This window comes from Acinonyx jubatus, chromosome C1 (genome assembly GCF_027475565.1).
Source record: "Acinonyx jubatus isolate Ajub_Pintada_27869175 chromosome C1, VMU_Ajub_asm_v1.0, whole genome shotgun sequence".
NCBI lineage: Eukaryota > Metazoa > Chordata > Mammalia > Carnivora > Felidae > Acinonyx > Acinonyx jubatus.
In genome coordinates this window covers 104,060,576-104,088,516 of record NC_069381.1, presented here as the reverse complement: position 1 = coordinate 104,088,516, position 27,941 = coordinate 104,060,576, and the positions used below count along the sequence as shown (strand labels likewise).

General features: G+C 46.0%; 3 protein-coding genes across 13 annotated transcripts in view; 2 read left to right on the top strand and 1 right to left on the bottom strand.

Moving 5' to 3' along the window:
• PIP5K1A (phosphatidylinositol-4-phosphate 5-kinase type 1 alpha) overlaps window positions 1-10,499 on the bottom strand; it is a 39,407-nt gene extending 28,908 nt beyond the window's left edge. For 3 of the 10 annotated variants that reach the window (XR_003418980.2, XM_027056204.2, XM_027056206.2), the window contains exon 1: window positions 6,631-7,179. Coding sequence is in view for 5 of the 10 variants with exons in the window: in XM_027056204.2 (XP_026912005.1) it covers window positions 6,631-6,712 (82 nt within the window). In the remaining 5 variants the exon portion in view is untranslated. Of the gene's footprint in view, window positions 1-6,630; window positions 9,937-9,998; window positions 10,252-10,362 lie in introns of those variants that run through there. The other 7 variants (XR_003418978.2, XM_053214785.1, XR_003418981.2 and 4 more) reach the window with 6 other exon arrangements.
• Window positions 10,500-10,608: 109 nt separating this feature from the next.
• Window positions 10,609-22,132, top strand: VPS72 (vacuolar protein sorting 72 homolog). The gene is made up of 6 exons (XM_015077613.2): window positions 10,609-10,809; window positions 15,146-15,298; window positions 15,482-15,596; window positions 15,997-16,173; window positions 21,094-21,238; window positions 21,557-22,132. The coding sequence occupies exons 1-6, from the start codon at window positions 10,693-10,695 to the stop codon at window positions 21,942-21,944; spliced, it is 1,095 nt and encodes a 364-aa protein (XP_014933099.1). The 5' UTR covers window positions 10,609-10,692; the 3' UTR covers window positions 21,945-22,132.
• Window positions 22,133-22,527: 395 nt separating this feature from the next.
• TMOD4 (tropomodulin 4) lies at window positions 22,528-27,484 on the top strand. 2 transcript variants are annotated; one of them, XM_015077636.3, is made up of 10 exons: window positions 22,528-22,639; window positions 23,681-23,842; window positions 24,054-24,210; window positions 24,530-24,646; window positions 25,415-25,504; window positions 25,685-25,815; window positions 25,912-26,019; window positions 26,434-26,577; window positions 26,837-26,981; window positions 27,366-27,484. In XM_015077636.3, exons 2-10 carry the CDS (start codon window positions 23,720-23,722, stop codon window positions 27,386-27,388), a joined length of 1,038 nt encoding a protein of 345 aa, XP_014933122.1. In that variant the 5' UTR covers window positions 22,528-22,639; window positions 23,681-23,719; the 3' UTR covers window positions 27,389-27,484. The 2 variants fall into 2 exon arrangements, with proteins under 2 accessions (XP_014933122.1, XP_014933132.1); XM_015077646.3 differs by having other exon boundaries at window positions 22,556-22,667.
• Window positions 27,485-27,941: the final 457 nt, after the last annotated feature.

The following is a 27,941-nucleotide window of genomic DNA, read 5'->3' as shown; positions in this document are numbered from 1 at the left end:
TGTTTGAGGTATCAGCCCACCTCCTAAGCACTCAAAAAACTGTTTAGAAACAAAAAGGTACCATTACCACCGCCTCAATAAGGACTAAACCAAGCCACATCCCAGAGGAAAGCTAAATGGTGTTTCCTATCAAGTGTCAAGTTTTCCTAAGGATCTTCTAGAAAAAAGTCAGAAAGCCAAGGATGCTCCTAGAAACAAAAGCTACAAAGCAGTTTGATCTACCAGTCCTGAGGTCACCTCAGATAGCAGCCAACTAAGTAGCAAGGAAATGAGTTACAAGATTACTAAAACTCATCCTGTAACATACAGCCTTTCTACAACACCTCTGCCACTAGTAACAAGCTCTCTGAACCTCAGTTTCCAGATTTGGAAAATGAGGTTAATTAAAATACCTCTTCATTTCCCTCTAGTGATAAACTTTTACTTCTACAAGGCAAATTTCATGGTTCTCAGGCCTCATATATGTTTTCTTGGCACTAAAACTTTGGTTGAAAAAAAACTGTGTCCTTCCGAAGAGACAGGAGTCTCCTGGATAAGCCACTCATGGCCATTGATTTCTTGGCAGATCACCACCTCCTATTTCCAAACCTGGCTCTATCTATCCTGAAAAAGCAAGGACTCTTGATGGATCGGAATGTACATGCTTTAGCAGAGAAATTTTATTATCATTTCCCCAAACAATGCACTTCAAGGCAATTACAAGGCAATTACAAGGAATTACAAGGAAAATAAGAGATAATGTTACTTTGTTGTCATCCCTTTTATACAGGTTCTTTTTTTTTTTAAGTTTATTTTTATTTATTTTTTGAGAGAAAGAGAGCACGAGTGGGGGAGGGGCAAAGAGAAAGGGAGAGAGAAGATCCCAAGTAGGCTCCACACTGTCAGCACAGAGCCCCAAGCAGGGCTTGAAATCACGAACTGTGAGATGTGACCTGAGCGGTATCAAGAGTCAGATGCTTAACCAACTGAGGCCACCCAGGTGTCCCTATACAGGTTCTTGTCAATGAAAATTTGAAGTTTACCAAGTTTGTTTACCTACATTGTTCACTGGAAATCTACTCTACTTCAGCTCATTATGTATGCTAAAAAGACCTCTTCCCATTCTTTCCCCACAACTTCCCTCGCTTATCTTCCTTTAGACCACTCCCCGTCAACACTGCTGATCTTTGGGATAGTGCTTCTTCTGGGTTAAACCCACATTGCTCAGTTAAGTATATAAGGTAAATAATAAGATATACTGAACTCCCTGCAAAGAACTTGCCCTCCTTACTCTTGCCAAAGTCTTCCTCAGACTCAACAGAAAGGAGCTTTTTCTGGAATCAGATGTTTACCAATACACTGTCTACAGGGACAACTGACTGGCTCAGTCAGTAGAGCATGTGACTCCTGACCTCGGGGTTCTAAGTTCGAGCCCCATGTTGGGTGTAGAGATTACTTAAAAATAAAATCTTCAGGGATGCAGAGTCTGCTTGGGATTCTCTCTCTCTCTCTGCCCCTGTCCCACTTGCGTGCATGCTCTCTCTCTCTCTCAAAATAAATAAACTTAAAAATTATCCTTAAAAAAAAATAAAACCTTTAAAAAGAAATACATATTGTCTACAGCCATTACAAACAAACAGACTGGAATTTCACAGGAGAAGAAAGAAAAATGACTGGGAGACAAAGTTTAAAAAAATGGAGGGGTTGAGGAAAAAAAGTTCATTTCAAATAGAAAACTGTAAAAAGAATGATGGAAGCTCACAGGAAGTATGAACAAAACCAATCAACACATACACAGAAACTAAACAATGCTCTCCTTTGATAGGAAAGGGTGGGGGAGTGAAGCGAGATAGGGGAAACTGGCTAGGAAGGGGTTTCCTCTAGGAAATAAATACCATCAACCCGAACACTCTCTCTTTGAGACTGAATGGTGGGCTGGGGTTTGGAACACAGAGAAACAGAGATTCCCTCTACCAGGCTATCAGAAAATAGTATACTTCCTCAAACATACTTTTATCCATGATCAAGAAACACACCCAGTCAACAGAAAGAGAGAAGAAACTAACAACTTTGCTCTTACTTTATGTCAAGCAAGAATATCCTAAAATTCTAGGTAAGAAAATATCCAGATTAAAGGATAAAAATAACCACCTTCTTTCTTTATCCCCAGTTCTGTCGTTGGCCTGGTTTTATCTCTGTTATTCACTTCACAGGCTACAGTTTCCATTATATTATCAAAGAAACACAGACTAATAAAACATGTAATAACTAGTAGCTGGCACCTATTGGGGCAAATATTAATCAGAAGACGTTTGTATCAACCCAGAACCGCACATAGAAACCAACAAAACATACAATTTTGAATCCAAAGCCAACTTATCAATACATTATTACCAATTAATATCTGATACTAGACACCTAAAAAATCTGTATAATCATACTTGACCAAGTTTGAGCAGCCATGGCAGAAATAAATGGTTAAACAAAAACAGTGACATTCCGATGTCAGTTTTCTGTCAGAATCTACCCAAGGGTACAAAAGTAAAAAAGAAGTGTCAAAACCCCAATGGAGAAAACAAACAGCAATATCTCTCCCTACTTACAAAATGTCAATCAAAATGGTGAACCTAGTCATATTCTGACTACATGACATTCTGTTCTATCTTTATATTTCCAAATTTCAGTTTCTCACTCCAGTAAAGTGGCTTAAATTGTATTACTATCCACTAGAACAGAAGCACTGAAGGGTAAAGGACCAGCGTACAAATGTTTTACACTGGACACAAAGAACACGGATGGGCACCTGGGTGGCTCAGTCAGTTGAGTGTCCAACTCTTGATTTCGGCTCAAGTCATGATCCCAAGGTCATGAGATTGAGCCTTAGACGGAGAGTGGAGCCAGCTTAAGATGCGCTCTCTTTCTCCCTCCCCCCCCCCTCACACGAGCGTGCACACACACTCACTCATTCTCTCTCTAGAGAACAAGACAGAACACAGACAACAACAACAACAACAAAATACTCAACAAAATCCCTACCATTTGGAGTTATCAGATTACAGGCTAATTTACTAGTGGGGCTCTTCTCGGAAGAAGAGAGCCACCAAAATCAAGGATTTATGAGGCTGGCCCTACTATAAAGGTCCCAAGCAAAAATGCTTCAGTCCTGTGTTCTCTGGGGTTTCCTTCAGCAGTTACATGAAGTCAGGAAAGGAGCTATAAAATTATTTCCAAATCATTTGTGCTCATGATAAAATCACATAGGTGAAGGGCCACAATTTCAGAAATGTTCTTGTCTGAAGCAAAAAGGAACTACAGGTTCATGATCTTCTAATGTTTCAAGTACTTTTTCTTGGGGGAGTCACGCATGATTTTATTACAAAGCTCTTATTTCAGAGAACAGTGTACACCTTAGCATTCTAACTTTACTTTCTAACTCCTTCAAATCAAGTCTCCAAAACAGAAACTCCTTACTCCCTTCATGGTAGTTTAAAAAAGGGATGCAGTGGCTTATTTCAAATCCTTTTTTTTTTTTTTTTTTTAAGATTTTGTTTTTAAGTAACCTCTATACAACAATGTAGGGCTTGAACTTACAACCCTGAGATCAAGAGTCACATGCTCTACCAACTGAGCCAGCCAGGCGCCCCTGAATTTCAAGCTCTTGATAAACTAGTCAAACTACAGATAGGGAAACAGGCTCTCTGCACACTGGTGTGACAGATGGTCATACTGTCAACAGCACCTCATCAGGGCTAATTTTATTTTTAAGTGGTGCCACTGTCCAAATAATGAGGATGGGGAGAAAGCAAAAGAAGGAATAAATTTCCTTTGCACACTAAACAGCTGAGACTAGAAGGCAAACTGCATCAACTTTTACTAACAAAGTGTAAGAACAAGCACATGATGATGGCTGCTGTAAGCTGATATTCATTTATAATTGCTTCCCCCAAATCCAAACGTGGTAATTAATTATTCCAATGGGAAACGATGTCAAACATCACTTAGAGTGTATGGTTTGATCTAACCTCTGTATTTCACATGTCAGCAGAATAAAAGACCAGCTCTGACTTAATGGTGAAATACTCTAGACAGGGAATGACTGTTCCAAATAATCTGTCCTTTTTAATTTGAATTCCAAAAGATTTTGAGCCTCCAAAGGTTATAGGCAGCTTATCTAAGACATCAATCTATCCCTGAATCTTAACGTTCTTAACCTTGAATCTATTTTCAATATTGTCAAAGAGAGTTCCACCAAAACTTAAGTGAGCTCAGCTAAACATCTAAGAACAATAAATTGGTTTTAGAATGGTTACAAAACCCACACACACAATCTCCTACTTGAATTTCTACAAAGCCAGCCTTCTTACCTTTAACAATTTAGGAAATCATAAACCATCACTCATTCTTGTCAATGTCCTAATTCCCCTGGTACCATCCAGACACAGCAACACTCACCCCCAATCACAAATAAAACCCATTAAAAAAAAAAAAAAAATCAAAAAAAAATTCTAATAGCCTTTTTTTGCATCAGAATCTAATATCCTTCTTCTTCAATCACATCCTTAGAATGAAATATTTTACTAAATTAAATTTACTAAGGCCAAACCTAAGTGAAAGTGAAGATACACAAAAAAAGTCAACACTATGGATCTGGACACAAAAATCCCATCAGGTTTTCAGGACTATTTATAAACACTTTTTCTTAATTTCTTAATCCAATTGTTTCAACATTTGTCAAAGAAGCAAAGATGGAAGGTGTGAGAAACAAAAGTAAAAATAAGAATCTGAAGCTATTTTTAGATATTTTTATACTTTGACTTCTCCTATGAACATCATGGAGTCAAGGAGCTGTAACGTCCACTGAAACCCAGTATTTTATTTTCTGGTGAAAACACAATAGGACAAAAACATTTACACAATCTGAATTACTAACTGCTAGCTGTAGGATCTGGCAGTAAACATAAAAATATCAAACAATGACATCTGAAAAAGACAGCAGGACTATCCGAAGCAGTAGAGATGGAAGAGGAGGAAGATGATTCCATTAAGTGACAAAAGAAATTTTCCTTTACTCCTAAATCTGCCCACATGGCCAATACTTCCATGGGACAGAGGCTGAATCAAATCCTGGAACATAAATACATGGTTTTTAAGGTTACCCTGGTTCTAATTGAACACCTAACTTCTTATAAGCTTAAGAACTACACACAACCTTCTTTTCTGCATTGGGGGAAAGAGAGAAAAGGTTTAAATTAAGGGACTACTCTAGAAAAACACCTGTTATTTTACCTCATCCTTCGCACTTAGAATGCAACACAAGTTGCTCTGGTCCTCTAATGCTTTTACAGGAAAGGCAAAAAACACCTCTCAAGAAACTAAAAATAGATGTACATAAATAAAACTGCAGCTTATGAAGAAGATACTTGTGACCGTGTAGCCAAGTTCATCCCAGCTGGAATATGAAAGCGGGAACCCTCTATTTAGCCTAGTCAAAAGGCAAGGATGCAATCCCAGGCCTAAGGAAATGTCAACCTCTCAAGTACAGCATCCAACATCTGACAGCTTCTCCTGCCTGTAGAGGCAACAGTAACTGTGGAACACCAGACATTTCTGATGGAAGCTCTACAACAGTTTCTGACTCAATTTCCACCCACCTCCCCACACTTACACACATTTTCCCTCCTACACACAATCTGCTGCTTTTCTTGTGGGCTCCTCTGCCCTGCCTCAATCTCCAGTAGTTTCTAACTACCCTGGCTCAGTGCTCCAAGTGCCGGTTTCCTGATACAGACTAAGCATTCTTCCAGTGCATTTCCTATTATGCAATATTTCTCCACAGCACGTACAACCACCTCCCAAGCACTCCATCCTTCCCAGGCCTAATTCCCATCACAACCTCTCTCAGCCTCTACTGTGCATCATTCCATCTTCTCCATCTGTTTTCTAGGGTCTTTTAACTCTAATTTTCCACCTTCCTTCAAAACGCCCTATTCCCTCCCAAAGGTGGGCAGTCTGGAAATGGGAATCCTACAAGGAGGGTGTCTGATATAAATGCATGTGGGTACGAGCGCGTGCGCGGGGGTCGGCACTGGGAAGGGATGACGCACGAGGGGGGAGGCCTCTAAGGAAAAAGGTCTCCAATAACTCCCACCCCCAACAAAACCCACAATTCCCTAATTCCTCAGCAATCCAAAGAAAACGTCACATAACCCTTAAACATGTTTTAACCCCATGGCTTCTCTTCCACATTTTTATCCGATTAACCCCATAGTCAACTTGAATTCCACCTGCCTCTCACACTAAGTAATTCCTCTAAATACAAGGCCTCCGTTTACTTCAGTTTTCTCTACTTCTTTCGGTTTCCCTTCTGTTACCGTCCTACCCCCATTTTCAATCTCCATCCCTTTTCAAGTTCTCAAGTCGGTCTCCTCGAGGACAGCTTGTGTTTTTGAGAGCCTCCCTTTCCTCAATCAAATCCACCCTTTCCTCAGACTCCCCCTGACCGCTCAGAAAACCCTATTTGAAAACCCAACCTCCGTCCTCCTTACCGGCAACTCCTCGGACATTCCCAGTTACAGGTGCCCTCCCAGGTCTCGCTCTCGTTCCCATCGCACAGCCGCCATCAGCCCCCTGCCCACGCCCCGCCCTGATTACCTGAGGACGAGGCGCAGGAAGGGACGCCGGGATCCGCGGATGAAAACCCGACCGACGACGGCCCTGAGGAGGCCGACGCCATCTTGGCAGCCCCCTCCCCCTCAGCGGCCTCGCTCCCTTTCAATCGGGCTCTTCCTCTTCTCCGAGTCGAATTTTCTCCACGTCTCTTCACAGAACCCACGTTCTGCGGGCCACCTCCCTGCCCCCTCCGGGGCCTCTCTCAGACACGTCGGGCTGGGTCCTGAAACAGCTCAAGGCCGCACCATTTGGCTGGCATAGGGGAAAACCGCCGTCTCGCACCCGCTCCGCAACTTCACCAGTGCTCCGAGGGAGCTACTTTCCCCTTTCACAAAGAAGTAGGCTCCAGCCGGCCGCCAAGACCCCGCGTCCGAACCTAACCACACCTAACGAAATAGGGGGCGTGAAAAGTCCCAGAGGAACAAATGCCCCCGCCCCTCCTCCCCAGCCACAGCCTGTTTATCGCCCAACCTCACTGCTCCACTCGGTGGCCAGGGGAAATCCGGGAACTGCTCATGCGCGTAACCTTTCCAGCGTTCCCGCCCACTCAATGGGGGGGGGGGAGAAGAGGGAGGCCCTGAGAGCCAATCGGAAGGCTGGTGTTGGTCACATTACACGGGTTCCTCTAGCCCTAACGAATCCACAGGTCGAAGACAAGCTCTTCCCCGACTGTGAACCAGCGCTACGGTGGCTCTGTGGGTCCAGTTAAATTCGTCTCTGTGAAAGGACCCGGCTGAGTTGCCGGAGCTCGGGATAAGTAAGAGTCTGCCCGGCTGGCCTTCAATTTTAGAGCCCAGGGTTAGAGCTCCCCACCGAGGCGCTGTTGTCAACTCAGCGACGTTAAGCCCTTGAATATCACAAAACATCACATGCGACTATTCTTCCGGCTTTACTGCTTGTTTACTGTTTGGCTTAACATGCGTGCTTGTCTTGCCTTCCTCTGAATGACATTCAAAACAGATCTACACTTTGCTTCAAGCGCAATGCTGGGCACAGTTATGGAATTCAGAAGACCTCTCAGAAAAAGCCACGAAAGGCGACCATATCACAATCTGCGATCCAGGCAAACCCTTGGTTCTGTTAATCAGTGCACCGAACTGCACAGAGAAATTCCGCAAACCCTTGGTTCTGTTAATCAGTGCACCGAACTGCACAGAGAAATTCCCCATTCTAGTCTAGCGTTCGGATTAATAAAGTACCCTGGAGATTGTGAAAACCAGATGGGGAGCTGAAGACTGATCGGACTGTAAGCTGCTGAAAAGCAAAGACTGTTTCACTCTTGTATCTCCAGCTCCTCCCATCTTGTGAGCCTGTACATGGTAGCGGCTCAATAATTATTTGTGAAATTAATAAATGAAGAGAAATTGTGTGTGGGGGGGTCTTGGTTTGCAGCCCCCAAGATGGCCTGGTTATCCTCTATCCGGATGTCTTCCGGGTCCTCGAAAGGGAACCTAGGACCATGAAGTCCAGAGACTACCACTGCCTATTTTCCTCTGCCTTCTACCCCTCTCTCAAGATAGAAATAATTGTTTCCCTGCTGCCACTTGCTGGATTATTCATATTCCATTGGGTATGAAAGTAGACAAACTACATGATTGCGTTGCCATTTCATTCAATAGCAATGGAATTGAACGACACTGAAGTATTTTACAGTTGCCTATACATATACCCCTCCACCCAACTAACAGTACAGGAACTAGACAGGTGGGAGCACACTGTCTAGCACAGGATTTGGCTCATAGGTCAAATAAATATTTATTGAATAAATTATACTTGTTTCCATAAAAGGCATGGAGTTGCTACCGTTTCCTGAGTTATTTTAAAAATCAGCTGGTGTAGAACTAAAGCTGTTTCTGATTTAAAAATTGGAAATAGACCAATAAAGCCCTGACTCATACAGGCAGTAGGTCAAATAGAGGGATCTTCTCCCTGGGATTTGATCTATGAATTGATTTCAGCCCTCCTGAAAAGAAGAGATCCCTGTTTTGTAGCTTCTTAGGGGTCTTTGTTTCTCTTTATGTACCAGAAAATGGCTGCTATTACTCCTACTACATGGTATTATGTCAGTCTGTTTACTTGTTTGTCTTCCTCACAAGACTGAATATTTCAGGGCAAAGATTACATCTTACCGATTTTCATATCTCAAGCATTTTATATCTCAAGCATCTTTGTGCCTGGCACAAAGTAGGTGCATAATACATGTCTCCTGAATATATGAAGGAATGAAAGCAAAATTCAAAAAGTGGGGCCAGGGTGTCTCTCATCTTTTCCCCCTTTACATTATCTCTGCCTCCACTCCCACTCAATCCCTGGGGTGTCCTCTGAGTCACAGAGCCACTCTTCCCCAGTAACATTCCTGGCATAGAAGACCTGGGGTGACGTGGCAGGGTGTGGAGGCAGAGGCAAAGCAGGACATGTTGGCTTGGTGCTCCAAGGAAACTGAAAAAGGAGTTCACCAATATATATTTTGGAAAAGTAGAGCAATCTGGTGATTTCAAAATAGGTCCACGTATACAGATTTGACAGAAATAACGTGAGTGTGCACACACATGCATACACACACAGATTTTATCATATCTTAGAATAGTCCCTAAGGTCAGAATGGAGGGGGCTAGGGGCAAGCAAGATCAACGTAGACACAAAATAAGAGGATGAGTACCTTATTCATTCAATTGTCATTCATTAATTCATTCACTGAATTGACATTATTTAGCCCCAACAATGTCCTAGGCACCATGAGAGTTCCTGGTATACCAAGTGAAGATAAAGTGCTCGCCCTCAAAAAGATCACAGACTAATGAGAGAGGCAGCCCCATAAATCATTAGAGTAAAATGTAATAGCTGCCATCATAGAGTATGTACAAGTGCTATGGGTTGACAATCATACTCTCAGAATAAAAGATAGGAAGAGAAGTTGATACAGGGTCTTGACAATACCACAGACTATTTGATATTGGAACTATTCCAGAGAATCAAGGCGGCATGACCTCCGTGTTTATGGAAACTGTGCCAGGAAGAGAGATTGGCGACTGAGAAGACTTTACTGTCTTATAGAACCTATAGAACCAGAATTTGGCCAGGTAGACAAGTAAGGAAAAGAATCCTAAGAAGGAAAAGCAGGCAGGCACGACGAAGAATTGAAAAGTGATACTAGAATAGGACGATGAGGCAGGAGGTGAAGCTGGAAAGGCAGGGAGAGGCTAAACTATGAAGGATCTTGAATGCCATGTTAATAGTAGTTACCACCTACTAACCATATGTGCTTACTAAATCCTGTGCTAAGCAGTTTACAAGATTAATATCTCTTAATCTTTGCAACAACTTTAAAAGATAAGTATTATTCGTCCCACCTTGTTATTTTCTTAAGTAGGTTCCACGCCCAACGTGGGGCTTGAAGTCATGACCCTGATATCAGGAGTCGCATGCTCTACCCACTGCGCCAGCCGGCGTCCCTAGTTCCAGTTTACAGATGAAAACTGAGATTCAGCAACTTGTCCAAAGTCACACAGCTAAAAGATCTTAAACTCAAACTCAGGTATGGCTGGCTCTAAAGCTATGCTCTTAAACACACTACTATTCTGCCTCAAGGATTTTGGACTTTAACCCGTAGATGATAGGGAGCCATTAAACATCTTCGAGTAGAAGAGTGACAAAGTCTGGGTTTTTAGAAAGGTTCCTACTAGAAGCAGAATGGAAAACGGACTGGAGACTGACCTCTTCTAAGTGAAAATTTGTTGACTCCTAAATTCTGGACTTAGGGTAGTAGGACTCCTGGAGTCACCGAGCCCAATCGTTCCACAGTCCAGGTCCGCGCGTGCTAGAACGGGGAGCTAGGTTGTCTCCGCGTTCCCGGTGGGCGGGGCTGCAGAGTGAGGAAGGTGCGGCTGACAGGACTAGGAGCCTCTCGAAGCTCTGCTACTTCTGCCTGTAGACTACTGGCTTTCGCCACCGCCTACCACCCGCAGGTAGTGGTGTCGAGCGCCGAGTTCCGCTACCCGCGCTGGGTGAGGGGCCTCTGATCGCGGCGCAGTCTCGGTAGGCGGTATGAGTTTGGCTGGGGGCCGAGCCCCCCGGAAGACCGCGGGGAACCGGCTTTCTGGCCTCCTGGAGGCAGAGGAGGAAGATGAGTTCTACCAGACGACTTATGGGGGTTTCACAGAGGCAAGAGCTGGGTCCAGGAAGAGGGAGGGGAGGAAGCTAAAGGGAGTCCTGAAGGGAGAAACCTCGGACAAAGAAGGGGGCGGGGAATGGAGTGGAGCCCTGGTAGCTGATACTCGCGACGGGGTGGGAGAGTTGGGGGTGGCGGGGGTTTAAAATGGAGTACTAGAAGGTACAGCCCTAGATGGGGTTGGAGGGGTCGGGGATGGAAGGGTCTCCGGAGGCACCCCAGAGTATGGCAGAAACCGACAGCGTACTTTTCTAGTTGCCTGTTTTCACCACACTCTTGACGTCTAACGTAACGCGAGCTTCTCGCAGCCACGCAGTATATAGTCGTGGGCCCACGGTATGGTTCTTCACCAGAGGTATAGAAAGGAATCTCTTTTCAAAAAAGAAAAAATAGAGGAGCTTAGCCTATGCTTTTTCCAGCTTTCAAGTCTCAATGTAAGTGTTTCCTTCGATAACCCTTCTTTGCTCTAAAAAGTGTCCCATTTATTTCCTTCATAGTATACATTTCAAATTGTAATTAGATTTGGTTTGCCTACTTGTTTATACTTTCCTATTAGGTTGTAAACTCTGTAAGGTTAGAGATGGTCTGTTTTGTTCAACAGAATAAGTCTAGTGCCTGGGCTAGGGTCTGGATTGGATTGGCACTTGTATTGATTGAATCTGTCCATTCTTAAAATAGCCGTTGAGAAGCTAGGGCAAACCAACTACTGTGACAGGTTATAGGGAAGCAGAGAGTATTAAGAACACTTTTTCTTACCTATACCAGACCCCAGTGGGGGAACCAGCTGAATTAACAGTTGAAATACTGTGTGATAAGGAGTAAAATAAGTGGTGAGGATAGGGTGCTGTGGTAACATGTGGGAGCCAGAGTCATTGGTGGGGATGGGCATCCTGGGGGACACGATGTTTAAACTTAGGATAGTATGAAAAGTAAGCTGTGGCTGTATGTACAGCAGTAGGGCTGAGAGCAGGGTAAGGAGAAAGGTTAGCCCACTGAGGGGGTGGAGCAGATGTGTAAAGGTACTGAGTCTGGGTCTGGAGCCTGCATGTCTACTCTCATTCTCCAGACCTTGAAAGAGAATAAAGATTGGTAAGGCTGGAGAGAGTAGGCGTGGGCCAGATCATGTTGGGCCTTGTGAACCATGTTAAGGAGTTTGCTCTTCATCCAGAGGACTGAGAAGATTCATCAAAGTACATGATCAAATCTGTACTTTATATAGTTTTTAATGTTTATTTATTTTAGAGAGAGACAGAGTGCGAGCAGGGAAGGGGCAGAAAGACAGGGAGACACAATATTTTTAAATTTTTTTAATGTTTATTTATTTTTGAGAGAGAGAAAGACAGAGTGTGAGCAGGGAAGGGGCTGAGAGAGAGGTGGACACAGAATCCAAAGCAGGCTCCAGGCTCTGACCTATCAGCACAGCCCAATGCAGGCCTTGAACCCACAAACCACAAGATCGTGACCTGCGTGGGAGTTGGTTGCTTAACTGACTGAGCCACCCAGGCGCCCCCAAATTTGTACTCTAGAAATCTCACTCTAATGAAGAGAATGAAGGAGGCAGTGGGAGTAGAGAAACATGGGCAATAGGTTTCAAGACACATTAAGGAAATTGAATCCACAGGACTTGATGACTGATTGGGAGTCATTACTTACACAGCTATAGTTTAAAATAGAATGTTCTCTTCCCTCCCCCAAAGGCCATTTTCCTATTCCTGTCATTTTACGAGTCGTTATTTAATATGTACCCTTCATGCTTCCAAAAAGGATTAAAGGAGGCTTACCATATAAACAAAAAGTAGGAACAGTAAAAATAGAGACAGATCAGAAGTAATTATACCAGGAGCCTCTGCTAAAATGGTAATAGCAATTGATACTAAATTTAGCTGTGAGCTTCCTGGCAGCCAAACCCTGAATTTCTTTTTTCAGTAAGAAAGAAGCATATACATTCTTTAAAAGAGAAAAACTTATTCAACGCTAAATTTTAGGAATTTAATCCTTATATAAGATGTATAAACTAACAGGGTTTCGGCAGATGATGTAGAAATATCCTCTTATCTAGTCATGTCTATTAATGACCCTCAATAAGGGCCAAAGGAATGGTAGTAAATCCCTAACTTAATGAAAGCATTTTGGTTGGACACTAAGCTAATGTGTAGTTGAACTACTATTCTCTGGTGAGATGACTTAATACCAGGTTAGAGCTGAGGGGATTAATGTGTTCCCAGGCTGTCTTTCACAAACATCAGTTGGGAGGAAATGATGGTCATCAGTGCAAGATTGAACTCTGGCTAGCTTGGAGTGTCAACTGTCTGTGCTATTTGCTTGCTTTGGCAGCATATGTACCAAGATTAGCCTGTTGGTCTACATCATTGATTGAAGAGAGAGCCACATGTTTGAGATGCCACCCCGCCCAGTTGACTCCCCTGCCCCCAAGTGTATTTTTCCCTTTACTTTTTAATGGGGCTGCCGTTCTAGACTTAACCTGCACTCTCTCAATTTCAATTCTAGGCCCCATGTTCTCTACTCCACTCAGCTAACCACCTCCAGAACTTTCTGAAACACTCCTTGTATACAGTCTTCCTATCTCCCCAAGTCTTCATTGGCTCCCCATTACTAGTACTTGTACCCAATTATTTTTCTGTTCCAACACACCTGAGGAATGAGACCTATTTCTCAGTAACTTTAGTTTACCTCAACAATGATTATCAGTACTGGAACAAGCGAGGAGAGGGAGAGGATTGAGAATCCTTGGCCTGCAAATTAAACTCATGAGTTTATTAGCCTGATAATGTAAGTCTCTCTGTAGACTGAATGCAACCTTTTCAAGTCTTAGAGCCTTATAGGGCAGTCAGGAAATGTTGGAAGAAGGCTGTGCTGGAGTCAAAGGCAGCCAGCTAGGAAGATTTCTTGCCTAGGAAAAACTTTCTGCTTTACTTAGGTCTAAATCTTTATTCTATAAATAGGCTATGCACATTCCTGTTTCTGCATCTTTGTTCTTGCTGTTCCATCTACCCATGTTACCTCTGCCCTCTTGGCTGTCTAAACACTACCCACGTTTTATTTTATCTTATTTTATTTTATTTTACTTTATTTTATTATTTTAAAAAAATTTTTTTAATGTTTATTTATTTTTGAGACAGAGAGAGACAGAAAATGAACAGGGGAGGGTCAGAGAGAGAGGGAGACACAGAATCTGAAGCAGACTCCAGGCTCTGAGCTGTCAGCCCAGAGCCCGACGCGGGGCTCGAACCCACAGACCATGAGATCATGACCTGAGCCAAAGTCGGAGGCTCAACCAACTGAGCCACCCAGGCGTCCCTATTTTATTTTGTAAGTTTATTTATTTTGAGAAAGAGAGTGCACATGGGAGAGGGGCAGAGAGAGAAAGAGAATCCCAAGCAGGCTCTGCGCTGTCAGCGTGGAGCCCAAAGCAGGACTCGATCTTACAAACTGTGAGATCATGACCCGAGCTGAAATCAGGAGTCAGACGCTTAACTGACGGAGCCACCAAGGCGCCCCAAAACACTACCAGTATCTTAAACCATGGCTCAAGTTCTCTTTGTTCTTTATTTTTTTTTTTTTCAACGTTTATTTATTTTTGGGACAGAGAGAGACAGAGCATGAACGGGGGAGGGGCAGAGAGAGAGGGAGACACAGAATCGGAAACAGGCTCCAGGCTCTGAGCCATCAGCCCAGAGCCCGACACGGGGCTCGAACTCACGGACCATGAGATCGTGACCTGGCTGAAGTCGGACGCTTAACCGACTGCGCCACCCAGGCGCCCCTCTCTTTGTTCTTTAGAGTCTCAGCAAACTGTGACATGATGACCAAATCTGGCCCGCTACCTGTTCTGTTTTAGCCCTTCACAGAAAAAGTTTGCCAACCCCTGCTCTAAAGGAATAAAGTCTAAAGTTTAGACCCTCCCAGACGACCAATCTATAGCAAGTGTGCCTTCCTTTGAGCTCCTGTAACACTTTAGTACCATTTGATACCTTATGTGTTCTCTTGTATTTAAACTTCCTTTTATAATGATATCCTGTCCTCTGCCTGACTGTGAGACCCCTGAAGGTAAAGACCAAACCAAATCCTTTCTGTATCCCAGCACTTAACACTGTGTGCTACGGGTAAAGGGCAGTTAATGACTGCCGAAAGAGGTGGTGCTGGAGCCAGAGGCCACTACCTAGAAGGGCTTCTTGCCCAAGGAAATTGAAGAGCTGGGTTGGGAAGGAGAGTGGGGCAGCTCTTACCAAGAAAGCAAAGAGATTGTGTACCTGGAGGGGCACTGATGACTCCAGTGACAGTGAGAACCTTCTCTCCTTATATCCTCAGGAATCTGGAGATGATGAATATCAAGGGGACCAGTCAGACACAGAGGATGAAGTGGACTCTGACTTTGACATTGATGAAGGGGATGAACCATCCAGTGATGGAGAAGCAGAAGAGCCTAGAAGGAAGCGCCGAGTAGTCACCAAAGCATATAAGGTGCAGGGGTATCCTGGTTTTCTTGGACTCCTGTAATTTCCCATAATTTCTCTTCTGCCCTTCATAAGGTCACAGGACTCCCCATGCTAGTCCTATTTCCCACAGGACTAGTTTTCTCTTAAAATCCTCATCTTTCTCCATATTACTTCTGTTCCATGGTATCTGATTCCAATCTGTTCCCAGGAGCCTCTCAAGAGCTTGAGGCCTCGAAAGGTCAGCACTCCAGCTGGTAGCTCTCAGAAGGCCCGAGAAGAGAAAGCTCTGCTGCCATTAGAACTACAGGATGATGGCTCTGACAGTGAGTGTGGAGATATTTGGGTCAATTGACAATTGGGTCAATTGGGTCAATCGGAACATAACGAAAAAGTATTGTATTCATGGCAAGTTAACTGAAGTTGACAACTGTACTATGGTTACATAAGGGAAGCCCTTATTCTTAGGAAATATACAGTGAAGTATTTAGGGTCGAGAACTAAGATGTGTGCAACTTAATCATTCAGGAAAACACACACGATGCAAATGGGGCAAAAGGTTAACAGGAAGTGATCTGGGTAAAGGACACATAGGTACTTTCTGTGGACTCTTCTTACAACCTTTTTGTAAGTTTGAAATGATTTCCAAATAAGAAGTTTTAAAATTAAAAATAAAGGAGGTGGACATGAATTCAAAGATTTCTTCCTCTCTGAATTCTTCCCCAGGTCGGAAGTCCATGCGTCAGTCTACAGCTGAGCATACAAGACAGACATTTCTTCGGGTACAGGAGAGGCAGGGACAGTCACGGCGGCGAAAGGGGCCCCATTGTGAGCGGCCGCTGACCCAGGAGGAGCTGCTAAGAGAGGCCAAGATCACAGAGGAGCTCAACTTACGTTCACTAGGTCAGTCTGGTTTTGAGACTAGTGGGCAGAGGGAGGGGGAACCTTAGAAAAACGGAGACTGAAGGGCCTGAAGAGCTAGGGAGTTGAAGATCCAGAAGAAGGGAATCAGAGGAAGGAAATGGGGAGAGTGAGGGATTAGGAGCAAGGAGTGAGGCAGTTAGCTGGGCTCTAAAGAACAAGTTATATTGAAGAAAAAGTGTGTTTGTATAAAATAAGAATCGAATAGAACTGAGTTCAAATCCTAGTTCTGCCGTTCAGTTGCTGTAAGACTGCTGACAGATTGCTTAACCTACTTGCATCTTGCTGTCCTGGTTCACAAGGTGGGGTGATAATGCCTCCTTTAATGATAATCATGAAAATTAGAAATTCGCCAGAATTAGTCCATGAGATGAGCTAAAGTAAAAATTCTTTAAAATCCCTTCAGTTTATGTGCCGAGTACACTGTCACGTAAAGTAATATATTGTACAAAACGTATATTTCTTTATAGGGCATTGAGAGTTGCAAATCATGAGAGGTACACGAGGGAATGGCAGGTTATACGCCTCCTGTCACATGCTCGATCTGGGGCATACTTCCATTGAGTGAAATAACACATACAATCACCTATAGTATGTGCTTTGTTCTCTCTGTCTTTCTCCCCCAACCCCCATCAAATCTTTCTCTCTCTGAATCTTTTATTTTTGGTCAAACACATATGGTTAAACATGGATAGCTCAAATGTGGAGTTGAGTATTGTTTACGCAGAATATCTGGGACCCATCCCATTCTACTTTTATATTTCTCAAATGTAGATAACTGCAAAAGAACACAATGATTAAGAAAAGATTTACTTCAGTTCCAACATCTTCAGGGTGTGTTTTCCTGTTTTGTTATAGTGACTTTAACATTGAATATTTAATCTTTGATGGTAATTCAGTACTTTCAAACAGTAGCTATCCCTCAAAACAGAAATGACTGAGAACCATCACAAACAGTGAGGTGACCTTGATGTCACTGTAATTACAGTCCTCATCCTTTGACCACATTGGTTGGTTTGGGCCACTGTAAGGAGGGTAACACCCGGGCTTCTTGTACCAGTAGCTGACATCGGAGACCCTGCAGAAGCAGGTTCTGCAGGGGGGACAAGAAGTTCATTTTTGAACATGTTGAATTCGAGGAGTTTTTGAGTGGTCCATGCAGTGCTGAGAGTTCAGTGTACACGTCTGGGCTTGGACAAGAGATCTAGGCTGGAAACAGAAATTTGGAAGTCTGTAGAGTATGGATAGCGTTGATGAGATTGGAGTGGGTCAGATCATCCAGGGAGAAAGCATGGGGAAGAGAAGATAGAGGCCGAAGAGAACCCTACAGATGTACAAGAGGAGCTTAGCAGTGGCCAGGATTTGGAGAACTTCAGGAGAATTTATCTTAAGAATGCCAAGGAGGGGCACTTGGGTGGTCAGTCAGTTAAGTGCCTGCCTCTTGGTTTCGGCTCGTGTCATGATCTCACAGTTTTCATGGGTTTGAGCCCCACACTGTCAGCGCAGAGCCTGCTTGGGATTCTTTCCTTCGCTCTCTCTCTGCCCTTCCCTCCCCCCCAAATAAATAAATATTAAGAAAAGAAAAAGAACACCAAGGAAAGAAAATGTTTGAGAGAGAGTCTCTGCTGAATGCTGCAGAAATGCTACTCAAGAGGAGAACTGTGAAGTGTCCATTTGTTTTGATGACAAGGAGGTCAGATGAACTTAGGGAACATTTTTTGGAGACTACACCATTTTGAAGCCGGCTGGGGAGCCACACTTATAAAGCTTGGCTGTAAAGGGTGGTTTAAGGAGTAAAACCTATAGGATCTGGGGTCAATGTACAGTTTTCCTTATTTGTTTTATCTAAGATTAGAGGAACTCTAGTCTTTGGTGAGAAGCAACTGAAAGTTTAATGACAGAGAAGAAAGAAAGGATAGTTAATAGGGTGGGTTTTTGGAGAAGTGAGATGCGGGGGGAGTGGGGTAGCTAGAGTACAGGTGGAAGAATTGGCCTAAATTATGGAGGAGGAAGGAAGGATGGCTTGTAGTTGGAGGTTTATAAACCCATAGCAGGACATTGGAGTGGTTCTCATCTGATGTCTTTTAGGCACTATCACCTGTCAGGTGTTGGGCATAGAGTTGGAAGCTTGAGGATAGTGAAATGTGCTTGAAGTAGTTCAGGGGCGCCTGGGTGGCTCAGTCGGTTGAGCGTCTGATTCTTGATTTAAGCGCAGATCATGATCCCAGGGTTGTGAGATCGTGCCCCGTGTCGAGCTCTGTGCTGAGCATGGAACCTGCTTAAATTCTCTCTCTCCCTCACCTCTTCTCCACTGCACGCACATCTTCTCTCTCCCTAAAAAAAAAGTAATAAGAAGAAGAAAGAAAAGAAATAGTTGAGATAGAATTATCTGCTGGCATTGGGGGAGTCTGTTGAATTTGGGGAACATGCATTCATGGTGGTTCCAGTCTAGCCTGTTGTGTAGTATTTTTCCAGGAGCACTCAGCAATCCAGGTCTGGACCAGGGAGTGTAGATTGATGAGAGTGACTGAAATGATAGGTTGTGGAACCTAACCTTGATTTAAAAAGGAAACTGGAAGAAAAAAAACAGTGAAGACTGGAGGGGACTGCCAGATAGAATGAGGAGAGATCCATGTATGGGAGGTATCAAAGGACAGAGGATATCTAGAATTGTGGAGCAAAACAACCAAAGCATAGGATGTTGCGGCCAGAGCCTGGGATGTGTGATTCTTAGTATTTCAGAGCTGGGGCAGTTTCCGGCTATAGCCATAGTGGAATGGAGCAACAAATGTGTCACGGACAGGAAGATGAGATCCGTAAACTGTGGGGATGGAATGTTGAAGGGGCTACCCATGTGCATGCACTTTGAGGTCACCAGGGTGATGAAGGATGATAGGAGTTGAGTGGAGAGGAACAGTGGAAGGCATTGCTAAAGTCTTCAGAGAGTAAGGGAGTGAGCATGACAGGAAAGAAACATGATCTAGCCTGGTGGCATCAGTCTCCAGAGAGAAGTGGGTTTGCGCGTGGGGAGAAAAGCAGTGGTCTAAAGTTGCAGTGTGGGCTCAACAGGACCCAGGCACACCCTGCATGGGAGGTGGCAGGACGAGAGACCTCCACCAGAGGGCTGCAGGGAGAACAGTGGCCTTGGGATGACAGGCTTCCAGGAAGACAAGTTGTGGAAGGAATTCACAGTGAGAAACTTGAGGACATAGATGAGTTGGCTGGTTATAGAGCAGGAGTTCCAGAAGGTACAGGGAAGTGTTTGAAAGGGGAAGTGTTGGAAGGTTGGCAGAGGGAAAGAAAGCAACATTACCAACCAGAATTCCAAGTACAAGAGAGGCTAAATCATTGGTGGGGTTTCCAGAGCACACTTTTCTGGTCAGACTTTATCTAGAAGATTGGATGCGCACTTAAACAGAAATTTGGAGTTCATTCAGAGGAAAGGGATCAGGAATATTTTGACCTACTGAACATTAACAAATACTTGCTGAGTGCCTGTAATGGGTGGCACACCGCGTGGCCCTGATAATATGTAGGTAACATGAGTCACAGTCACTGACCTTCAGGAGGAGACCTGTGTACCAGCGATGAACTACCATAGAGCAGTGTCACTGTCCAGACAGGGGACTGTGGCAAATTAGAGGAGCGCTCAGAAGGAGGATTGGTTCTTCTGCCCAGCTCATTGTTGCGATGTGACAACGCAGATGCCAGGTTGCCCGATTTCCTTGTTAATTTTTTTTTTATGTTTATTTTTGAGAGAGAGAGACAGAATGTGAGCGGGGGAGGGGCAGAGAGAGGGAGACACAGAATCCGAACAGGCTCCAGGCTCTAAGCTATCAGCTCAAAGCCCGATGCAGGGCTCGAACTCACAAACTGTGAGATCGTGACCTGAGCTGAAGTTGGACGCTTAACCTACTAAGCCACCCAGGCGCCTCTCCTTGTTATTTTTTTAAGAAGGATCAGAGGGGCACCTGGGCCGCTCAATCAGTTGATTGTCCGACTCTTGATTTCAGCTCAGGTCATGATCCCAGGGTTGTGGATCAAGCCGTGTGTCTGGCTCTGTGCTGAGCATGGAGCCTGCTTAAGATTCTCTCCCCTTCCCTCTGCCCTTTCTCCCCGTTTGCACATGTGCTTACTCTCTCAAAAAAAAAAAAAAAAAAAAAAAAAAAGGACCAGAAATCTCTGTATTTAAATGTAATTTCCTCATTTTCAAATATCAGTAACTATTTCAAATTTTCTTTAAAATACAATACAGATCAAACAAAACACTTAGAGGAGCTGCCAGCATCTGGCCTCTGCCATAGACTGTGAAAAGTACAGTAATGGAAGTGTCCTAGGCACAGGGGCTAGGAAAAAGAGAGTGTATCTCAAAACCATGTTTTATGAGAAATGGTTCAAGGAATGGGTGTTGTGATCGGCCTGGAGGGAGAGACCTGGATACTAATTTCAACTATGTAAAGGACTGTCATGGGGAAGACAGGTTGGACCTGTGTCCTTTACAGCTTGAAAAGGTGAAACAGTGTCATCAGGCAACATATTTCAGCTGGAAATAGGAGAGAACTCTGTAATGACCAGAGATGCCTGAAGACGCAGCGCACTGCCGTGGCTGGGAGTGAGCGGACAGGGCAGCTTGGGCAAACAGGCTCCTCATCCAAGGGTTCCTTCCAGCTCCAGAGTCCTGCTGTCTGAGTGCGTGAGGAGCTGAGTGGACGGGAGAGGTGGGCGGAGAGGATGTTGGGGGTTGGGGAGTGGTCAAGCAAAGAATGTCAGAACTAGGAGGTGCTAGGGGGGCCTCAGAGGATTGGTGTGAGTGGCTTGGGCAGGCAGGGACTAGACAGGACAGACATGAGTGTGGGCATGGGGGAACTCACCGCCCCCTCATTCCTCCCTTTGACCCTGAAGAGACCTATGAGCGGCTTGAGGCTGACAAAAAGAAGCAGGTGCACAAGAAGCGGAAGTGCCCTGGGCCCATAATCACCTATCATTCGGTGACGGTGCCGCTCGTTGGGGAGCCAGGCCCTAAAGAAGAGAATGTGGATGTGGAAGGGTGAGTGCGTCACAGGGGAGAAGGGAAGAGAGCCTTCTCCCTGCCATCCTCAGTTCTCCTCACACAGCTCTCCAACACACAGATGTCCTTCAGGGTCCTCTTCCCTCAGCTGTGTTTCTTTCTGTTTTTAGTCTCTCTCCCCTCTCTCAGCAGTTTTCCCACCCAGCACAGCTTGCTTCTCCCCATCTGTCACTTAATAGATTCTCTCCGATTGTTGCCGTCATTCTGCCTCCTTCCTCTCTTTCCTCACCTGTCTTATCTCTTTGTCTGTTGTTTTCTCTCCTCAGACTTTTTGTGTTTCTCTGTCTCTCCCCTCAGACTGGATCCTGCTCCCACAGCTTCTGCACTGACTCCCCGTGCCGGCACTGGACCCATCGTCCCTCCTGCTCGCTGCTCCCGTACCTTCATCACTTTCAGTGATGATGCGACATTTGAGGAATGGTTTCCCCAAGGGCGGCCCCCAAAGGTCCCTGTTCGGGAGGTCTGCCCTGTGACCCATCGCCCAGCTCTGTACCGGGACCCTGTCACAGACATCCCCTACGCCACTGCTCGAGCCTTCAAGATCATCCGTGAGGCCTATAAGAAGTACATCACTGCCCATGGACTGCCGCCCACGGCCTCAGCGCTGGGCCCTGGCCCGCCACCTCCCGAGCCCCTCCCTGGCTCTGGGCCTCGAGCCTTGCGCCAGAAAATTGTCATCAAATAAGGAGAGGAGTAGTCCTTAGAAACCTCTTTCCTGCCCTGACTTGGGGCTCTTAATGTTCCCCCTCCTCTCCCTGCTTCTCCTCTTGGTCATCTCTGACCTTTGCCTGGCCCTTTTCCATCTTTCTTTCCCCCCAGTTCCTATCGGTTTTATTTGTGTTTTTTAATCTAATAAAAGAGAAAGATCCCCTTTGTCTGGTGTCTCATTGAGTTGGGAGCAAGAAGTCTTTGTGAATGTCTGAGTATATATGGGTCTTTATTTTGTTTAATAGCATTTATTATGAGCTGCCCTTTTTAAATTGTAAGTATTCACTCCTCCAGCTGCATTATAAACACCTTTAAATTAGACCTCCAAACAAAATTCCTGTACTCCCCTTTATATCACCTTATATTCACTGCTTTGAATATAGCAAGACACCAAATAAGTAGGAATGACATGATTCCCCTAGTTTCTAGGACTGGCTTACATGCAGGAAGGGAAGGAAGTGCCATGGCTGTGAGTGGCCACTAGAGGCTCTCAGGGCTGGGCAGGGTATGGGGGCTGTGTATATGTGATCTCCCACCACCCCCCACCTGGCCAGAGCTAAAATAATAAAATGCTGAGCTCACTGTTCCCCCACCCTCTCCCCGGCACTGGGCTCTTCCTGCCGCAGGGACAGTGCTCCAGTAGCACTGACAGACCAACCGACAGAAGGGGAGGTGAGAAGGGAGGTGGCCACCAGGACTGGTAGGTGGGAAGGCAGGGGGCTTATGGACCAGAGCCTGGTGGGAGGTGGGAGGAGAGGAGCGGCTCCTTTCGGGAATGATGTGGAGTGTCTCCGTCCCTCAGCGTATGTTTCTGCCACTGTCTGTCCTATCGCTTAACCATAGTGTACATTGTCCATGCAAGTATCTCACACACTTTCTGGATCTTTCATATTCAGTATGGTGTGTATGTGTAGCTTGTGTGTATTTTCTGTATTGTAAGAGATTGTGCAAGTTTAATCTTCCCACTGTTTTTAGAGAAACTTTTATCGCATTTAGAAGGTATTTCCCACCCATTGGTCCGGTGTCACCTTCCCGTCCAAAGTCAGGGACAAATTATGGGGACTCAGCCCCTTCTCCTGAGACCATACCACCCTTCCCCCAACCTGGCACTCCCCCCAGCTCCTCTGAGCCCTTGCTTTCCCTTAGGATTTAGAGTTTTAGCAAACATAGAAAGTGAAATCTTGATTTCCCCACAATAAAAGAGGAAATGAGGGTAGGGTAAGAGAACTGTCTCTCTTCCCCCTTGCGTTCTTCGAGTTTAGGAAAATCGACTGGATTTTAGGATTTAGACTGGATCGTGGGGAAGAGAAGAGGAATTTCCCTGAAACTCTTTGTATGCCCCCCTTCCTTTCAATAGGAACTGGGCCTGGGGCCAGCTGTGTTGGCAGGGCCCTTGACAGCTGTGCTTGGGCAAGAGGCACGGACGGACGAGGTTATAAGGGAGGGTGTTGCCAGGATTTCTCTGTCACACAATGGGCAGACAAATCACGCTTGGATGCCTGGGATCCCCATCCAGGGTGGCTGAAGCTGAGGAAGCAGGAAGAAGGAAGCTCTGGTTCTAACTAAACAACATAAGTCCCCACCTTCCCCTGCCCAGCTAGATTTCTAGCCTCCAAGGCATCCAGTTCATCGTTCTGCCCCCTGGCTCATCTGTGTCCTGCTGTGTCCATGTGTATCTTTCCATTCTCCAATCACTTTCCCCATTCCCCCCAGGCTCCGTGAGCACCAGAGTGGGGAGGGGGTGGGGCCATCATGTCATCGTATCAGAAGGAACTGGAGAAATACAGAGACATAGATGAAGATGAGATCCTAAAGACCTTGAGCCCCGAGGAGCTGGAGCAGCTGGACTACGAGCTACAGGAGATGGACCCCGAGGTAGGGGCTCTGGCACAAGGAACCAACGAGGAAACGGGCAGCCTCCGAGCATTGGGAAAGGGGTGGTGGGCCCCGGGTGGCTGAGATCAGGGCTGCCTACAGGGCTTGGAATCCCAAGAGGGCCAGGGAAAAGGTGTGTGCAGATGTTTAGGGAGCCCTGGAGGTACTCCAGATCAGAGGTCTGACTTCCTCCCCAAAACTCATCCCGAAGAACATGCTCCTGCCCGCTGGACTAAGACAACGTGACCAGACAAAGAAGAGCCCAACGGGGCCACTGGACCGGGATGCCCTTTTGCAGTATCTGGAACAGCAGGCACTAGAGGTCAAAGAACGTGATGACTTGGTGCCCTTCACAGGCGAGAAGAAGGGTATGGAGACACTAACAACCATGCCTACCAAAACCCAATGGTCATCTCTCAAGTGCACCCCCTCCAGCTTCCCTCTGACCTTCCAGCTTCTAGCTGCCCAGGGACCTGGCCACCCTGAAACACACATGCCTCTTTCACTCTCCAGCTTTTAGGAGAGATTAGGGGACCCAGGAGTCCTGAGCTGGTAGAGGACTTGGGCCTTACGGTGGCCCCTAGTGACCCAAGACTCCACCTCCTGGAGAAGGAAAGGAAGGAAGCTAGAGACAAGAATCATAGGAGGAATGACCTCCACCTGAGCCACCCTTCATCTCCCCATCAGGGAAACCCTACATTCAGCCCAAGAGGGAAATTCCTGCACAGGAGCAGATCACTCTGGAGCCTGAACTGGAAGAGGCATTGGCCCATGCCACAGACGCCGAAATGTGTGATATTGCAGGTGGGCGGCAGTGGAAGGTGAGGGAGGGTGGGGAGATCCAGGGCAGGGCGGTTCTAGCCAGGCCATGAGGAAGGCCCTGAACAGGACATGAATGTTAGAGAAAGCCTCAGGTCATGGTTTTAAGTTTTTGCTTATGTATTCACTCATTCATTTTTTAATCTAATACATTCACATCTCAGAGACAAGTTTATAGGGATTATAAAGCAGATAAAAGTAGAACTATTCTGGCTGGAAATAGGAGGAAGTCTAACAGACTCCCTCACTCTTTTCTCTTTTTTTTTGAATGTGAAACACTGTTGTTTTTCTCTCCCTTACCCTCTAGGGGCTCCTTAGGGACCTTCCCTTAGCCCTGTCTCAAACTTGTTTGTTGGTTTTTTTTAAGTTTATTTATTTATTTTGAGGTGGGGAGGGACAGAGAAAGAAGGAGAGAGAGAATCCCAAACAGGCTCTGTGCTGTCAGCGCAGAGCCCGATGCGGGGCTCAATCTCATGAACCGTGAAATCATGACCTGAGCTGAAATCAAGAGTTGGACACTTAACCGATGGAGCCACCCAGGCGCCCCCCCTCCCCCCCTCAAAGTTTTAAAAACTACCACCTTAAGCAGTTCATAGAAGGAAACCCTGGGACCTAGGGAGAGTGGGAACCTCTTTGGAAGAGGGGGGAGAAGTCAGGCTTTAAAAAACTGCAACAGATTCAGTGAGAAGGGAGGGGATTTGGAACAAACTCCTTCTTCTCATTCCCTGTTCCCCCTCTACGTACTCTCTCCAGCAATTCTGGGCATGTACACACTGATGAGCAACAAGCAATACTATGATGCCATCTGCAGTGGAGAAATCTGCAACACCGAAGGCATTAGCAGTGAGTGTTTGGAAGCATGGCATCCAGGGCTTTGGGAAGGCAGTCCCAAGGTCTGATTAAAGGCAGCAAAGGGTGAAACGGGGATCATGGAGAGGACATGGTACAGAAGTAATGGGAGAACCAATGGGGAGGAGGTTGTGGGGGACATGTCGTGGTTTCCTTCTGGCCCTTGCCCGCCAGGTGTGGTGCAGCCTGACAAGTACAAGCCGGTGCCGGATGAGCCCCCAAATCCCACAAACATCGAGGAGATACTAAAGAGCGTTCGAAACAATGACAAGGAGCTGGAGGAGGTGAACCTCAATAACATACAGGTATCTGACCCCTATGTTCCAAATAATAAATGGGATTAACTATGTGAGTCCCAGATATGTGGGTCCCTTAGCCCACCATCTCTTCTCCTCTGACAGGACATCCCGATACCCATGCTAACTGAGTTGTGTGAGGCCATGAAGACAAATACCTATGTCCGGAGCCTCAGTCTGGTGGCCACAAGGAGTGGTGACCCCATCGCCAATGTAAGGCAACTTGAAATCCCAGCCCCCTCCCCATACATGCACCCCTTGACATGCACCCCTGCCAGGGCTGTCATAAGGGGTTGGGGTTGTGCTGGGGATGCTATTCCCATCACGTAATCTTAGGATGGCCTGATGAAGACTCCTACCCTCAGTCCCATGGCTCTTAGCTCGGAAATCCTCAGATCACCTTCTCAGAGAGCCACAGCCTGCTCTACCACCCCGCCAACTCCACCACACACTTAACCTCCCTGCTTCCCCTACGACCTGTGCTCCCTTCCATCTCCCTCTCACCCCACCTACAGCTCCTCAAGGACTCTTCTCAAAGAGCTGTGTTTCCCTCTTGCTCCTGTTCTTTCTCTCCTCAGTCATCTGTGAAACTGTCCCCTAATCCTAACCCAAGTCCCTACTACCCAGGCGGTGGCTGACATGTTGCGTGAGAATCGTAGCCTCCAGAGCCTGAACATTGAATCCAACTTCATTAGCAGCACAGGGCTCATGGCTGTGCTGAAGGCAGTTCGGGAAAATGCCACACTCACTGAGCTCCGTGTAGACAACCAGGTGAGCTCTCCCTCCCCTGGTCCCCTGATCATTCAACTAATATTCACTGAGTCTCCTCCCTGAGGCTGCCACTGGGTCAGGATCTCACCTAATCTTGTCTGAAACCTCTTCGTTGTCTCTATGAGGGGAGCCAAGGTCAGCACCTCTTATCACCCCTTCTGATGAAACAAGCTTTTTCAACCTCCCAAAGGGTTGGTGGTATGGCGCGGTGAACAACACAGAGAAGGGGGCTGACAGGGTTCACCTCTCCGTCCCCCAGCGCCAGTGGCCTGGCGATGCAGTGGAGATGGAGATGGCCACCGTGCTCGAGCAGTGTCCCTCCATTGTCCGCTTTGGCTACCACTTCACACAGCAGGGGCCACGTGCTCGGGCAGCCCAGGCCATGACCCGGAACAATGAACTACGTGAGTAAATGCAGACATGCTGTATGGGGGCAAGTAGATCCTTCTGAAGCCTGACTTAGGGACTAATAGCCTGGGGTACAGCCAAAGCAATATTCACACGTGAAGTTTAAATCCCCTAAGTGACTAAAAAGTATAGAAGAGTCTCCCTGCCCCCAAACGTATACCCGTAGAAAGGCAGGAAAGGAGCTAGACATACCCGTTTGGGAGCATGGTACTTTTACTTGCCATGTCATGTCTTATTTCGTTTTAATGTGGGGTGGGTGTGCTTGCTGGCCAAAGACACTACCTCTTTATGAGTCTGGCCTCAAGGACCTGGAAAGAAGAGCACCTCTGCAGGAAGTAAGAGATGGAAGAAAGACTTGTGTTTACTGTTTCCTGTTACAGGTCGCCAGCAAAAAAAGAGATAACACTTCCTTTCCCTTTACCAACCAGAGCTGGAAGCCCTGAATGCTTAAATCCTCATCTCTCCCCCTTCCTGTAAATAAAGGCCCTTCTGTCCACTCTGCCTGCCTCCTTCCTTGGGCTCTGGGGTGGGAATCTTGGCACTAACACCCAAGGGTTACTGCCAGTTCATCAGGGGATTATTTATACTCTGGGGATCAGCAGACAGAGAGGTTCAAGTTACTAGGAGGAGGTGGGGGAGCTCCCTCCCTTGGTGTTCCCCACACCCCTGTCTTTTCGTTTAGTCCTTTCTGCTCTCACAGAGTACCTACCCCAACCCTCTTTCCAGACATGGCCAGGTCCCCCGGCGTCTACCCACAACCCTCGTGTGATTTGAAGGAGGAAAGGACTTTGAGTGGCGGTGGGGAAGAAGGCAGACAACATGAAGGGCACAGACCTCCTTCTGACAGACTTATTAATAGGGCATTGGGCTACGTGCAGCTGACGCTTGGCATGACATTGGTAGAAGGTGGGGGAGGGGTTAGAAGTATGGGGAGTCTTGTACATTGCAGGGAAGAA

Excerpts from the sequence above, each read along its gene's own strand:
- TMOD4 (XM_015077636.3), top strand. The coding sequence starts at position 23,720 with ATGTCATCGTATCAGAAGGAACTGGAGAAATACAGAGACATAGATGAA. Across the intron at positions 25,505-25,684 it reads CAACACCGAAGGCATTAGCA|GTGTGGTGCAGCCTGACAAG; the intron begins GTGAGTGTTTGG and ends CTTGCCCGCCAG. Across the intron at positions 26,578-26,836 it reads AGCTCCGTGTAGACAACCAG|CGCCAGTGGCCTGGCGATGC; the intron begins GTGAGCTCTCCC and ends TCCGTCCCCCAG.
- VPS72 (XM_015077613.2), top strand. The coding sequence starts at position 10,693 with ATGAGTTTGGCTGGGGGCCGAGCCCCCCGGAAGACCGCGGGGAACCGG. Across the intron at positions 10,810-15,145 it reads CTTATGGGGGTTTCACAGAG|GAATCTGGAGATGATGAATA; the intron begins GCAAGAGCTGGG and ends TTATATCCTCAG. Across the intron at positions 16,174-21,093 it reads GCTCAACTTACGTTCACTAG|AGACCTATGAGCGGCTTGAG; the intron begins GTCAGTCTGGTT and ends TTGACCCTGAAG.